The following is a 16,474-nucleotide window of genomic DNA, read 5'->3' on the forward strand; positions in this document are numbered from 1 at the left end:
CATCTTTCTTATATATTATTTATATATCTTAGTTAAAGATTTGACAAACCATTAACCCAAGTCTATACTAATACCAAGAAACCGTAAAAGTTCGTGTTTTATCTTACTATTGTATCAACCTTGGATAAATTGAGAGAACAGCACAATTATTGTCATTGTTTCATAGAAATCAATGTAAAACTGTACAAGGGAGGATCCAGGATTTGTAAAAGAGTAATTCTAGAAAACGGTATATATTTAGTCAACGGAGCGAGTCGGACAAAATTTGGACGATTTAATGCGAAACAATTATCAATTTTAAAATGTAAAGGGGCGTACGCAATCTACGCTCCTCCCTTGAATCCGCCCCTACTACTGTGTGCATAAAGGATGTCGTGTGACTTTGAAAATGGTACTTTAACCCGAATATACTTAGTAGCACTTGTTTACATGTTAACGTTAAGGCAAGCCCAAAAGCAGGAAATAACCAGGATTTTTTTTCTAAATAAAATGAATTGATATGTATTTCTTATTTTTTGTTTTTAATTGTTAATCAGCTCGATACATATATGCTTTATATAGTACGTAACTGCATTTTCCGTTATTGAAAACAGTGAGTAAACCTTTCTCATACTGACTAAAATTTGTTTTGAAGCCACAATCGTGCATCTATTCCTTGATGCGGAGGCTCCCTGCAAAATTGTCAAGATCTTCCGACAAATGGATCGTATTGATGGGACATTCTACTGGTTGTACATTGAAACCTTTCTAGAGCAAGTTTGTGTATACCTTTGTCAACTGGGTGATACAGAAGGATGGATGGATGTTCTCAATGCCATCACTGCGCAATTTCCGTTTGTTTTTTGTTTTTGGCGTGAACCACCAGAGGGGCTCATCCCTAGATATTGTTTAGTATTGGTATCGACTATGGGCCATTCAGATATCATCGGAAACAAGATTCTTGGATACTTTGAAAATATCAGATCATTTATACAGGTAATTATGTTTTTGTCTTTGATACGGTCTATGTACGGACAGGTTACCACGTGATATTATGTATTTCAACAATAAAACTTCAATTGTAGATCGGAAGGTAAAATTAATGACTGGATTGCAGTAAAAAATCCAGACTTAACTACCAACCACCGTATTTCCCTTTTAATAGAACAAAGGCATTTCGTCCTTGGAAAGAAGTGTTTCCATTTTAAACTTTCATTCGGACAAGTTTTAGGATTAGAGAATTTCCATGTACCGACGAGATTTTTTGAATTATGGTGAATTACAGAGTTCATCGCAAATTTAAAGAGAAGTTTTGTGTTATTTTTGGACAGCTGTTTGTCTGTTTGTTGAAGGTTTTTAAGGGCAACAGTAAACAGACCTAACTCTACCCTTCTACAATTTCAGCCCACTACGGGAGCTTACTACAGTAACTTTGTTATAGTGCTATTAATCAAATATCCAAAGGATAACTTACATTCGTATTTTCTACTTCATTATTGTTGGAACAATATTTAAGTTGTATCCTAGTTTTCAGTTATTCACTTTAGTTTAAAACGTTATACGTTTTTTTTTATACTGCTGTTGTGATACATTCATTAAACACAAACTTGCATCATCAAATTGATTATTAAATGTTAATATGTCTTATTAGATGTGACGTCCAACTTTCTAATACATCTTAGTTAAAGATTAGACAAAGGAATAACCTAAGTCAATACTATTACCTTGAAACCATAAACAATCGTGTTTTATCTTACCATTGCATCAATTGTGAAACATTCATTGAGACAAACTTGTATCATCAAATTGATTAATTAATGTTAATATGTCTTGACAGATGTGACGTCCATCTGTCTAATGCATCTTAGTAAAAGATTAGACAAACCATTAACCTAAGTCAATACTATTTATTACCTTGAAACCATAAACGTTCGTATTTTATCTTACCATTGAATCAATTGTGAACAAAAAAATATTGTCCACGTTTCATAGAACGTACAACTGTGCAAGGACGTATGCAGGATTTGTAAATGCGTAATTCTAGAAAACAGTATATATTCAGCCGAGCGCAGCGAGTCGTGAAAATTTTACAGTAAAGTTTCTCTAGTTAACAATGTGAGAACACTTCGTATGATAAAGGTAACAACCAATAGTATATTGTCGTCGGTATTCATACTAATTAATCATACATTTATTCCTCGATGCGGAGGCTGAAAGTTGTCAAGATCCTCCGACAAATGTATCTTATTGATGGGACATGCTACTGGGCGGAAGTTGAAACCGTTCGAGAGCAGGAATATTTCGTACTCTGTCGCCTGGAACTTCTGTTTTTGTTTTGGTTTTTATCTCTCATGGAGATTTTGAGATTGTATAACAGTTCATTACAGTTTTTAATTCGTCAGTGAGACTTTTGAAAGTTTCTTCGCCGTGTTGTATTAGACGGATAATTAAACGCTTAGAGCACCGAAATAGAGTTTCATCCCATCCGCGCATTAGGATGTTAGATAATTCGCCTGATGTTTGCGGCATGCGTTTGAGAAGTAATCCGATACTTTGTAAATGTTTTCATTGTTAATATAATATTGAAATTAAATAATTCAGTTATAAATTGTTTTTTTGTTGTTTTGTTTGAATTAATCTTTTATTATTTGAATTTTTATTTGTCTTGATGATAATTTGTTTTATCTTTCTATAAATGGAAAACAAGAACAATTTTCAAATGCTACTACTGTGATGAGGAGTATGATCAAGCGTATGTTATACTTGGTCACAAAACAATAAAACACAATGATAGCATCCTCTCCATCAGTTAGCATTGCTTTAAAAAGTGAAAAATACGGATCTCTATCTAGACATTACAATTACCAATGTTTATATCTATGGAAGTCTGCGAAAGACATGAATTAAATACACGAGGTGTACGCTATTGTATACACATTTTTCTAATTATTATTTCAAAAGGATCATATAAAAGCTTATAGATTATTTATTTCATTGTTTATTATATATTCCTTTCAATTCCAAATGTATTGTCAATAGGAAACAGTACAGGGGCGGAATAAGTGTATTTAAGGGGGAGGGCTTGGCTGGTTCCAGGTTGCATTTTTGCATTTTACTAAATTCATTACTTCTGTTCCTTGTTTTCTTAACTCTATTTTTAAAACTCCAGGTTTCGCCACTGTATTATATATAAATCATCAACTATTAATTACTGTAAAAAATATTGTAGCATGAAATGATATTAAAAAGATTTTGAGTTCCCTGTTCTCGCTTCTAAAGACAGTTTTATAAAGAATGTAGTAATTTCTAAAATATCTTAATACTGGAAGTTTATGTTTTGTTACTTATTAGGAATATATTATATTGCAATTCGCTAAATTACAGTTACAAACTAGAAAAAGTTAGTTTTAAAGCCCAAGAATGCCTTCTTTCGTATTCACATTTTCTTTGAAAACCCTGCACCATTTGTTTAAAAACCCGGACGATTTAAATGTTGCTCTCGAAAAAACATGGACAATATAAAACGCTGAATTGTTAGTGAACTACAAGGAAATTGTGCCCAAAACATGTTTAGTATTCAGACTAAGATGTAACATCATGAATAAAACTATTATATATGCGAAATAGCGGTAAATTGATCTGATCGCATGTGACATCACTCGAAAAAACCTGATCTACACTCGAAAAAGTGGACCGATTCACTGGAAAAAACACTATACCGACCTTGCATATGTTAGATAAAACAGTAATTTATTTTTTATATGATATGAATTATTAAAAAAAAATTACAATTATTTAATATTTTTTCTCACTCAGCGCATCTTCTTTTTCAACGTTATTTCACCTCCATACGAAATGCTGTATCCTTTCATAGTTATACTATTCAATTGTAATATCAGTCTATCAGCTGAATGATTAATTATTCATTCACAAGATGCTGCTGTTTATCCGTCTTGTGTATGTAAAATAAAAAAATGTCATTTCTATGAAGTCATATATGCCACATTGCAGTAAGTCTTTGCATGGAAGTATTATATTGACAGGAACTATTTCGACCAGACTCCAAACGTTTTATCTGCAATGCCGCGCTCAATTTGATGACATGTTAAATAACTTGAAAAATGGCACGTTATTTACACACCAGCGTGTGGTACCCTACAATATCGTCATTCTCGGTTGCTTTCGCGATAACGGAAATAAACGAAGAAATCGATAATTGTGATAAATTCTTAGGAAACAGCAATCGGCAAACCTCGGCAGATTCCGTTACCCTACATCTGCATATGTGTGCCGAATGATTGATTGATGAATTTTCGCGAGACATCATTTATTCTATAGAAAAACACATTGACGATGGAAATTTGTACCATATTAATTGAATAAATGCCCCATGTTTATTGATTTTTTTTTCGGAATAAATTGCACTATATGTAAATATATCGCAAGTTGTGATTATACAATTACTGTTTACTCCAGTGGCACACATTTCATGCATATTTAAGACGATTGTAAAATGATTGTTCTGGTAAAAATTAAAGATCAAAGAGATTTGAAATAAATGTAGAAATTATCAAGCTTCGCTCTAAATCCAGATCATTGGTTGGTATACGAATGTTTCAGCTGAGCTCCGATGTGTTGAAATTTTGTAAGTACTGCAACTGTTCAATATTTACTAGTATCATTTGGACAGATAGTGATAAAATATTTTATGGGACAGTAATGCTTTAGCTATTCAATAACAATTTTTAAGTCTCGTTTTTGTTTGTTCTCAAATTGATAAATACGGGTCAAATCATAAGTCAAGATTGGCACATTCATAAATGACAAATAGAAAATACTGACACCGGCTGCATATTATCGGATAAAGTTCGTTCAAATACGAATATTTTAGCAGTTTTGAATTTCACAAATGTCAAAAAATTTAAACCCACTTATATATATATAACTTTTTTTATAAATAACGAGGTGCGTCTTTTTTTTTTAACTATATTTGTTATGTATAATTTCTGTGATATTAAGTCCTTGATAGATTAATTTTCGCATTTAAAACTGAAAATTTCTACTTTCCAGGGTAATCCAGGTCCGTTGCTATATACATTAATCGGATCGTCACAGTGTATATATTTTAAAGAAAATTTTCGTGACCCGGCGGTAACCGGAACACACCCTTTTGACAGTTTTAACTTAACCCCTTTAGAAATAAAATACTGTCACTCACTATTTTGAATCGTTGTAGAATAATTAATTTTGGGCCGATTTTCATTTTTTATGCATCAGTCGATTTGTTTAAATAAGTTGTTCATGAATAAATGTCAATCTACGCGATTGAAATACGTAAATGTGTTTTCCGACAGGTATTGATGTTAATCCGTCTGGATAAAAACCACGTGATTGATAAGAAGTATCTCTTGTCAATTTATGACCGCGGCATCGCAGATAGTCACAAAAGAAATTAACGACAGCGTACTTAAAAGACAGTTTCCATATCTTTTCTACAGAGCTACCCGGGTTATAAATAAGTGCTAATTAATCGTTGTAGTTCCTGTCAATATAATACTTCCATGGTCGTTGTAATAAACAAATCTAAATGATTTTTCTATTTCTAGGTGTTACCGGCAAACATATGTATTATATAAATACCAATTGTTTAAAGAGCAATTGAAGGTCTATCAATCTCTCTTTTTGATATTTAATTTAGGTTTAAACAATTTTTATACAGTTTTCGATAGAAAAATTATTACATAAAAGTTGTTTACGTACAAATAAAATAGTTCCAGAAGATAACTTATTTTGCACAGGTTCCAAAAACATATAGTTTGTGGTTACTTTCTTTAAAACAAGAATATGATCTGCAACTTTCGGTGTCAACTAATAGCTGCCTTTTCACCGATTCCAAAAATATATATGGTTTGTTATATGTTGTCCAACCCAATGCAAAATGCCTTATGACTTTATCATGTGCCAGTATTAAGTAATAGTAAAGGTTAAAAAAAAAGATCGTTATCCCACCTAACAGCTTATTTTAGTATAAAGGATAGATGAATTGGCGTTTTCTCAAGTCTTGAAATTTGACAGAGTTGCGATAACAAGCAAAGTTCAAAATTGAGAACTTTACATTTACCTTTGTTCTGGACCTCAATTTCCTAGGTGTGGAACAAGGACCTCATATCTAAAGACTCTAGGTCTTGTGGTTTATGAGTTACATCGACATACCTTTTATATCGATCACAAAAAGAGAAATAGCTCATATGACAGGTAACCAGATCACTCCGGTCTAAATTTAATAGATCACCATGAGGAACTAACGAACATGAAAAAAATAAGTAATATCTTTCACGGTTTCTGAGGAGAAGCGATAACAAGAAAAACAATACTAGTCTACTGGGAGATAACTCCCATTTGGAAAAGTGTTCGGAGATTTTCCAAAGCGCAATAACTGTTCAATATCATTTTCCATATATGTTATCGACATGTTTTTATATAAAAGTGGAGAAAGGAAAGAAAAATAATCAGAACAAAATTAAAAGGTCTTTCAATGGAATGGTGAAGAGTCCTACTAAAGATATCTTGAATTATAGGACGTTGATCTATTGTTTAAATATACAGTCAAATTTCACAAAATAAACACCTTTGATTTTAATAATGACAAACTTGTTTTGAAAGTTACAGAACTAGCTTTCTGATTTCACTTACCTATACCTAACCCATTGCACCCAATGTATTTAAATTTTAGAATCCGCGTTTTGAGCGCTTTTCTAATTTTACCCATGTTTCACCAAAGGTCGTATAGCGAGAAATATGTCGTACTACCATGTTTACAATACGCCACTGTTTCACAAATATTTACGATTTACGACTTACGAGAAATATCAACCACAAATTCTCTACTGGGTCAAATCAGTCGTAAATCGGAAACATTGGCAATAGTTGGGGAATATGTGTCATGTCATATAACAATGGCCGCATTTTTAGGTTCAGGTAAAATCTTTGACTGTGATCACTTTGTGGCTACTCTCTGATCCTCTCAGGAGCTTGAACACAAACTGGATTTCACGGCATCGGCAAAGAAAATCTATTCAGTCAATGATCTTTCAATACTAAGTCATTATAACGAAATCAAGGATGACTTTCATTATTTACTACACTTTTTATCTCTATAAAATAAAAGGTGACTATTTCTGAAACCTTACTGTATAAATAAAATGAATATTTTCAAATGTAAAAAAACTCTGCCAAAGTGCCAAAGTAGAAACAAAGTGTATTAAAATATGTACAAAGGATAAAACCTTACAATAAAATCATAAACCGACGCGGATCCATGATTTTGAAAAAGGGGGCTCAACAATCAAACAATAGGCGTAGGACTTGTAAAATGTCTATGCATCAATCACATATGTTGCTCCAAAAGGGGCCCTGCCCCCACCCCCCTAAAGCTACCTTTGATAGCTAATTTCCCAAAATAGTTTACTAATAGTAAGACCGGTAATGCCGAACTAATATAACTAGATACACCTACATCTCTTGTTAGGCCTAAACAAAGAGCGTACCTTATTGATAAAATTTAAAAAAAAACTTAAATCAGTTGAAAACTACAAGAAATACTATCCTATTCAAAACGAAAACTTTTTATGCAATTTTTTCGATGAAAAACATTACATATCTATATATATTACCCTAAGCAAGAAATAGTGCTTTTCATAATTCATAAATGTTTGTTTTTCTTTTATATTTTGTAATTGGTATCATTATATCGAATCTTTAATCATGTATATCCACACTGTACAATATGAATCACCCCTGTTATACACCATAACACAAACTGTTCTTTTGATGAAGAAATACTTTTATTCGCATAATTTCAAAAAACAATTAGCAATTTAAGAAAATAATGATTCCTTTAAAAATGAAATTAGCTAGTAGTCTTTGATATTAAAAAAATGAGTGTATAGGCATTCTGGGACCAAGAGACTGTTTATTCGTGTTAGTCTTACATGTCAGGAGAAAAGTCATACTTATTTAGGTGAACAAGTGAGTAACACAAATACAGGTTTCCTCATTTAGAATTGATTAATACGTAGAAAGCGACATAAGACTAGTTACAATAGTACTTAAGGTAGCACGGTAGTATTTGCATTCCAGTATTTAGGTTGCTCTCTTGTGTACCCTACCTAAGTCAATGTATCTGAACAGTGTGATTGGACAAAAAATACCGTATCAACTGAACATACTTTCCTAAACTGAGGGATGAATCAGGTGTAGAAAAATATGAAATAATTTTACATACAGATGAAAATGAATTTTTGAGATTTTTTTTAAATTTTGTATTCACTGCACGATAAAAGACATAAAAGCACTAGTGGCCTTAGATTTTTAAAAATAGCAAAAAAGTAAACGGTCATGATACACATTCAAATTCATTTCTGAATAGTAAAATGAAAGTACTTCAGTTAACTGTGAATGTAGAATTTTTTGCAGTGTTAGAAAGTGGTGAAAATTCTAAAAAGGCTATCATTATCCCTTATGGGCCAGGAAATACTACCGTGCCACCTTCAGAAGTGACATACTAAAACAATTAACAGGTAAATAAAACATCAGTCTCGTCTTTCTCACCAACAACCTTCTTTCTCTGCAGAAGGAATTCCGGGTTTTTCAATCGATTTACTACAGTTGGAATCATAATAATAGAATCCACTATAAGGAGTATGTGCGGGAATTTATCGCTGCATTGAAGACCTGTTGGTGACCTTCTGCTGTTGTCTGTACTATGGTCGGGTTGTTGTCTCTTTGACACATTCCCCATTTCCATTCTCAATTTTATATATTCTTTTCTAGGATTATACTGATTTTAAAAGTTGATTCGGTGAAAATATATGCCTCAAATTTATTTCATCATTCAGTGTTTGTCGTTTCAATCAACGAAATTCACCATAAATTAGAATAACTGAAAATTTAAATGACATGGATCAGACATGATGCCGAAAGGTTCCCTAGTTTCATAATAGATGGTATTGACGAATGTTCGATTAATACTGTAGTGTTATTAAATGGCTGTATTTCAATGTTGACTGCACCCTCACAGAAACTGAGTGCAATTAGAGATGTAAAATGAAAGTATTGTCTAGGGAAAACATTCTGTTATGTTGCAAACATCATCATGAATGTGATCCATTTAAACTTATAACTACACCTTCCATTAAATTTCCTCTTTTTTGAAAGCCATATTGACGCCTTCTTATCCTCTCCACAAAAAACAACTCACTCTTTTTAAGATAATCACAGTCGTCTCTAGAAACCACAAATGTCGCAGACCACATAGAAGCCGCGACTATATAACCGCTACTTTTATCCACTGTATACGTGCAATAATCCTCTACTTCTTTACGTAATCGATCAAAATATAACAATTCTAGATTAAAGTCTAGACCCTCCTTTTGAATCTGTGACCACAGCCGTCTATAAAAGAAATTGTACAAGTCGTAGTCTAACTTTGCAAATCTTTCGTACAAATGTCTGTGAGTGTTATCTGCGAATGAATATGACCATCGTGCTGAATCTTTCCTTAAATACAAAACATCCTTTGTTGTCCATCCTAATATACGTCTCATCATAACAACCGACTCAGTGAAATATTCCATTATAATCACAAACTGGAATTCTTTATCTAGTTTCGTCAAATAATTCATGCTTTCTTCTTCTAAATATTGACGAAAGAGATTGGAAGGAAATCCAAATTCAATTGCCATTCTGTTGTTTGTCATTGACCACCGATATGGTAAACCATGTTTATACTGAGTAGGATCTTGCAGATACTTTAAAACTTTATTGTGTGCTTTTATTCTTTCAAAAATATGTGGAGCTCTGAAATAATTCAAGGTCGACAAGAACTGGTCAAATGGTTCGCGAACAATGCCTATATATGCTGTGTCAGTTGGCATATACTTATGAAAAGCTTCACTGCTGTATAACACATGACAGCATAATATGTCGTATGTTCTATTTTGTGGAGGAGGAAGAATATTTTTGTCATTCAAAGTCGACTGTACACTGATAACATTATCCAAATGATCTTCACGAATTATTGGAAGTACAAACGTGAGGTTGCGATATTCGCCATAGCGTAGAAATATGTTCTGTGCGGTCGTACTTCCTGCTTTATGGACTTTCAGAAATGCTATTCGTTTGAAATGTACTTTGGTCAATTTCACTTCAGGTGAAACATTTGTCGAGACCAATCTAGGGTCTAACAGCGTTGTGATCACGACACTCTTTTCGGATGTTTGTTGCCCAACTCTAGATCTTGATACATTTCTTAAAGACAGAGAGGATTGAGAAACGGAAACAAATATAGATGTGACAGAGTTATGAACAGTTTTGTTTTGTTGTTTGATCATCGGGCACAATCGACTTGATGGTTGAAAGATATGTACCTTCGTGAAGTAGTGCATATATCGTAAGCAAAACGATCGCTATAGATAAAAAAGTCAATCTGAAATTAAAAAAATGGTTTTATAAATTATGTTCTAAATATAGGTAATTATATAGTTATTACAATTTGCAATTTTCTATTTTAAAATGGTACAAGTTCAGCATCGGTCACTTGATCACGAAAAAGCTGATCGTTATATTTTAAGTCTAAACTTTGTTACCGCATTTTAGGAAATCACAGATCATACATGGCATTTATTTTACACTGGTTTCATTTGTTGCGTGCATTCGATCTAATTCCATACTTAACTCTTTATACATTGTGACTTGGATGGAGAGTTGTCTCATTGGCACTCATACCACATCTTATTTATATTGATTTGCCTCAATGGGAACGAATTGGAAGATTACAGCGGTGCGGGGAAAACATGCGTTATAAAGTTAAAAACCAAAAGGAAAGATGAATAGAAAATGGTCGACACCTGTACAATCCCTCTGATCTTGAGTGTGTATAATGATATTTTTTCTTCAGTCAAATTTTGTTTTCAAAAGAAGGCATTTATCTCCTATTTTTTTTTTACTATATTGTTAGGAAAATACGTTTGATAATACGACAAGTTGAAACTCACCATTTATCAAATATATTATTGAATCAATCTGCATATATATTACATAGATAATTTGATATGTTTGGAATATATTAGTCAGATTAAACTTATCAAGGTGTAACTGTGAATCTTTCAGTCAGAGTCCCGTCAAAACTGATGTTAAAATCTCCATACACGAGTAAAATAACTGATATAAAGTAAAACGTTTTGGAGCTGGAATACTATAACACTGTGGATTAATACAGCTCAAAGATTTAATTTTGACTTGGTGAACCTTGAACAAAATATCGTTCCGTAAGGACAATCTGATAAAAATCAAGATATATCGTAACTCGCTTACTCGTCGAAATTCGAAATCAGAGATAGATTGCCTTCATGAATAAATTGTGTATATTGTTTGTTTGCTGTTATCAAGATGAATAAATATTGGTTACATCTTTTGTTATATTTTTTTTTATTTTAACCGAAACTGATTCATGCTGAAGTTAAGTACAAGGTCATATACCATCACATGATATTGAAATTTCCGGCATATTTTTAACGTTTTCCGCAGGAAAATCCTGTTTATAATTGGTAAAGGAAGGCGGGCGGGCGGTTGCCAGCAAATTCCGTGCAATAACTTATGAACCATTCAACCAATGGTCTTCAAATTTTAATATGGCAATACTGATGACAAAATAGTGGTCAAGTTTGATATTGGTGATTTTTATTATACCGTTCAGGAGTAATGGTCCTTGATATATTTGTGTTGGAAACGGCACTTTATTTTGTTGCAGTTCAATAACTTTTGAACCCTTCTACCAATATTCTCAAAAACATTATATGTTATTACTGATGACAAAATGGATGTTAATTTCGATATTGACAATTTCACATTTACTGTTCAGGAGTTATGGACTTTGATCTATTGGGAAATTACAATTCACCAATAGTTTTAAAATTTTAATATGTTGCTACTGATAACAAAATAAAAAATGGTTGTCAAGTTCGATATTGAAGATTTTCACTTTTGAAGTCCATGAGTTATGGTTCTTGATAGATTGAAAAAAAGCATTTAGGTCGTTTCCGTGCAAACATATGAACCGTTCAGCCAATGCTCTTAAGCTTTTAATATGCTGTTACTGATAACGAAATGGTTGGCAAGTTCGATACTATATCTAAATTGTGTATATTGATTGTTTGTTTGTTTTTGATGATATATGAAAAACATTAATCTTTGTATGTTGCATCTTTTGTAATTGATTTTTTTAATATTAAGAAATAGGGGTACGAAAATAGGGAAAACCATACAAAATGGATGACCATGTTCAAGGTGCAATGTATCTAACAAAAAAAGCTCCCAAAAGATCAGTCAAAACCGTCTGTTTTTATTTTTGAATCGTTGAGTTGCCTCTTCAGTTTTTGTAAAATGTATAGTATCATTCATAGCCAATGTCGAAACGAAGACTGCTAGGTAAACTCATCTAGGTCATCAGAAGTAATATCAAACTTGGGTAGAAGATCAAGTAAAATTTTTGTTGTGTTTGATAAATACATACTATAGTGCAAATAGGACAGGAACGCATGGAAACAAAAGTTGAAACAGCCAATAAGGGATAAATATATACAAAACTTGACTTTTAAGAAATTTTTTAAATGCTTATTGATAAAATGTTTTATGAATATGCTCACGATTTATACACCAGTATATATTAAAAACGCATGCCATCACGAGTTGGATGACCGTTATAGAATATCTGTTTCACAGATGACGACGGATATGTTATAATTGTCGTACCCACAATCCCATCCACTTTTCACCGAATGTGACTGACCGCATTAAAAATTACCACCGGGTTAAACTGATATGAACAACTCTACGGGTGCCACATGTTGAGCAGGATTTGCTTACCCTCCCGGAGCACCGAAAATCACCCTCGGGTTTTGATAGAGTTCGTTTTGCTCAGTCTTTAGTTTTTTCTATGTTGTGTTTTGTGTACTGTTGTTTGTCTTTTCGTCGTTTTTCGTCTTTTGCCATGGCATTGTCAGTTCGTTTTACACTTTTGAGTTTGAGTCCTCTCTTGGAGGAACGGACAGATGTAATTCCTTACACCTACTTCATTTGAACAACTGTGGAGAGTTGTCTGATTGACAATCATATCTCCTTATTTTTATATAGAGATTAACGAGTATATCACCTCCTGAGTATTCCAGTAATAAAGGAACGTTCAGACGTTTCACACGATATTGCGTCTCAATTGGTAACGTCAACATTTGACGTTTTACGCCGAATATTGAGGAAAAATGTTTTCGTTGGCAATTTTGTTTCTGCACAACAATATGGATACCTCGAAATGTTTGGTTGTATTGAATATAAATATTTCCCACTGGAAGTAACGCTAGCAACAAATAACACAATATATGTTTTTGTGTAAGATAATAGGGTCTATATAAAAATAAGAAGATATGGTATGAGTGTCAATGAGACCAAATGACATAGAACGTAATAAAAAGCAATGTTTGCCCATTTAAATCCGAGAAGGATGAAGATATACATTTTGTTTTAATAAAAAAAAGTGTGTGGGGAATTACAAGTTAAACGGGTCTTACTTAAAAAGTACATTTTACTTTTTTAATAACAGAACAATTAAATTAAGAAATGAAACGATTGTCAGAAAAAAAGGTTGTATTCATCACATATGTTTACAAGCTTTGTATGATATAGAGGAGTAACTCTTCAGGCACAACAATTTTATTCTCACTTTCAAGTTCTATACATATGAATCGTATTGCAAAGAAATAACAAATCGCTTCACAAATTTAAAATCAAATTCCTGATTTTTTTATCCTTCCGGAATATAGCCTTTTCACAACTTTAGAACCTCATCTAAACGAACAACCCCAGTCATCGGATTTTTTTTTATAGTTTGTGGTCTTGTTGATACTATTACTACTCCTAGTATATATCGTCTGCCAAAAACCGCAATTATCATGTCCTTTTCAACAATGTCTTCGATTATATTATAACTTGTATCTCAATGGTCATCATTTTTTTTTTCGGAATTCGAGTTCCTGACATTTTGAATCATTTTTACCTTTTTGAAATTTCCTATAAATTGCGTTTTCTCGCAATCGTATATTGCTCAATTAAATCAGTTATCACAATTGTAACATGATAAGTCTCGGACAAAAACATTTGTAACAAAATTTGTGGATATTATTTGGTGTATTTTGCGAGTCTTTCCAAGGGTTTACAATTTATATTACAACCAAGGTTCTCCGACTTCCTCTACCATAGAAAACTGTCCGATATGCTACAACCAAGGGCGCTTAAAGTTGCATTAAACACCAAAACACAAAACAAACAAACAATTCGATTTGATTTTAAAACACATAAATAGCGTCCCGAATAGACAACGTTGAAAACGTAAGAAAATCGTTCAGTGGACAAACTTGAAAGACATTGGATTTAATTTAGTTGTTTTGACTTCGTAAATTATCAAAAAGTATGTAAATGTTTTGTAGGATTAAAGTAAAATTACGGAAAAGCACTATTCTGTATGCAACAAATCGAAATTGTGACAGTTTACTTTCAAAAAGCGGCGAAATTCGACAATGGAATTATTGCAAGACATTTGCCAGAAGCCGTTTCATTTTTATTTGCGGTGTGAGTGCTGCAAAAATTCGATTTTGAAAGATTCCATCTATGTATTTTTGTGAAAATAATTTATGAAAACGAAATTTCATATAATCTTACATTTTAAAGACCTATAAATTTTGATAACTTATCATTTTCCAAAATCTGACCATGGTAAAGACTATTTATCTCTGCAAAAAATTAGCTTTGGCCGTTGCATCAACGCATATTCAGTAATGTTGTAATACTTTATTTATGAAACATATTCTTCATGCGAATTTTTGCTGATTTTACAGTTTCGAAGAGCACAAACACCCTGTAAAAGTCATTATGCGTATAGTCTGTTACGTCTGACACGCGTATTTTTGACGTTTTGCCAACATTTTTGTTCTTATTTTAGACTATTGTAAAATATTATCAAACAATTTGTTGATTATTTCCAAACAGTAGCACCTGAATAGTCTCTGGACATACATTTTATATAGCTTAACTGTTTTGATTTTATAGAAAAGCTGTTTATCAATGTAGACTGGTTGATTTCACGGCATTGACGCAAAAACGTGCGTAACGTCTGAGTATTCCAGTAATAAAGGAACACTGAGTTTACCAGTAATAAAGGAACGCTGAGCATTCCAGTAATAAAGGAACACTGAGTATACCAGTAATAAAGGAACGCTGAGCATTCCTGTAATAAAGGAACACTGAGTATACCAGTAATAAAGGAACGCTGAGCATTCCAGTAATAAAGGAACACTGAGTATACCAGTAATAAAGGAACGCTGAGCATTCCAGTAATAAAGGAACACTGAGTATACCAGTAATAAAGGAACGCTGAGCATTCCTGTAATAAAGGAACGCTTAATGACAAAAGTTGAAGCAGCCAATGAAGGACAAATATACATATATGTCTCTGTTGTAATGAAACTCTTTTTTTTTTGTTATTTTTTATTTTCTACATATCAACAAACTTACATGCATTTATTATCCATTTCAACATTGCTGACTGCAGAAGTTTATGATAATGTGATGTTTATCCGACCCGTACGATGCGTCGTTCTTTTGTTCGTATGACATAGTTAATGAGATATCCCTTTTCATTTGATTGATTTATAAAATATGTCTTGCAATATGTTGCTTTCTCTTTCTGTTGTATTGTAAGATTGATTGATGGATTGGTGATTGCTTTACGCTGCATCAGTACAAAAAGGCTATATCGCGGCGAGAGCTATTTTAAATATTATAACAAGACGTTTTTTTAAAAATCAGACAAAAAGTCTTTCAATTTACTAAAACTTTAGTTTAAAGCAAAATTATTTATTTACAAATAAAATTTCATCAATAAGATAACATGGTAAAAAACTTAAAATCCTTTTAAACTGATACAACAAATTCAAATTTTGGAATATATTCCAATTTCTTTTAAAAATGAAACAATTATTTCAACAGGAATCTTATTCAATAAATCATACTTATTATTTATATTAAAACGTTTTTTCCGGATATTGGAAAAGTTTATACATTCAATTAAAATATGTTTAATTGTATACTTGCAATCGCAAGGTATACAAACTGGTTGAATTTTATTTTTCAAAAGATACTCATGTATTATTCTAGTATGACCAATACGGCAGCTAGAAAAAACACACTAATCTTTCTAGCTGATGAATTTATTTAAAGGTTTGCATAAAATTGGTTTAATTTCATGCAATTCATTGTCGTTCCTTATATTAGATTTAAAATCAGTTTATGGTATTTCACATTTAGATATTGGGTCGTTCAGGGCATTCTTTGCTTCCTGATCTACAACTGTGTTTCCGGTTATGAGGTATGACTTGACACCCATAGA

The 16,474-nt window shown here is 32.4% G+C and overlaps 1 protein-coding gene across 1 annotated transcript; it reads right to left on the bottom strand.

Annotated features, from left to right (window-relative positions):
• Nucleotides 1-8,800: 8,800 nt before the first annotated feature.
• On the bottom strand, nucleotides 8,801-15,684 carry LOC127704278 (galactose-3-O-sulfotransferase 2-like). Its single transcript, XM_052208277.1, has 2 exons — nucleotides 15,601-15,684; nucleotides 8,801-10,465 (listed from the first exon to the last, which is right to left on the bottom strand). Exon 2 carries the CDS (start codon nucleotides 10,422-10,424, stop codon nucleotides 9,132-9,134), a length of 1,293 nt encoding a protein of 430 aa, XP_052064237.1. The 5' UTR covers nucleotides 10,425-10,465; nucleotides 15,601-15,684; the 3' UTR covers nucleotides 8,801-9,131.
• Between the last annotated feature and the right edge of the window lie 790 nt (nucleotides 15,685-16,474).

This window comes from Mytilus californianus, unplaced genomic scaffold, assembly GCF_021869535.1.
Source record: "Mytilus californianus isolate M0D057914Y unplaced genomic scaffold, xbMytCali1.0.p SCAF_6, whole genome shotgun sequence".
In the NCBI taxonomy this organism is placed as follows: domain Eukaryota; kingdom Metazoa; phylum Mollusca; class Bivalvia; order Mytilida; family Mytilidae; genus Mytilus; species Mytilus californianus.

Excerpts from the sequence above, each read along its gene's own strand:
- LOC127704278 (XM_052208277.1), bottom strand. The coding sequence starts at position 10,424 with ATGCACTACTTCACGAAGGTACATATCTTTCAACCATCAAGTCGATTG.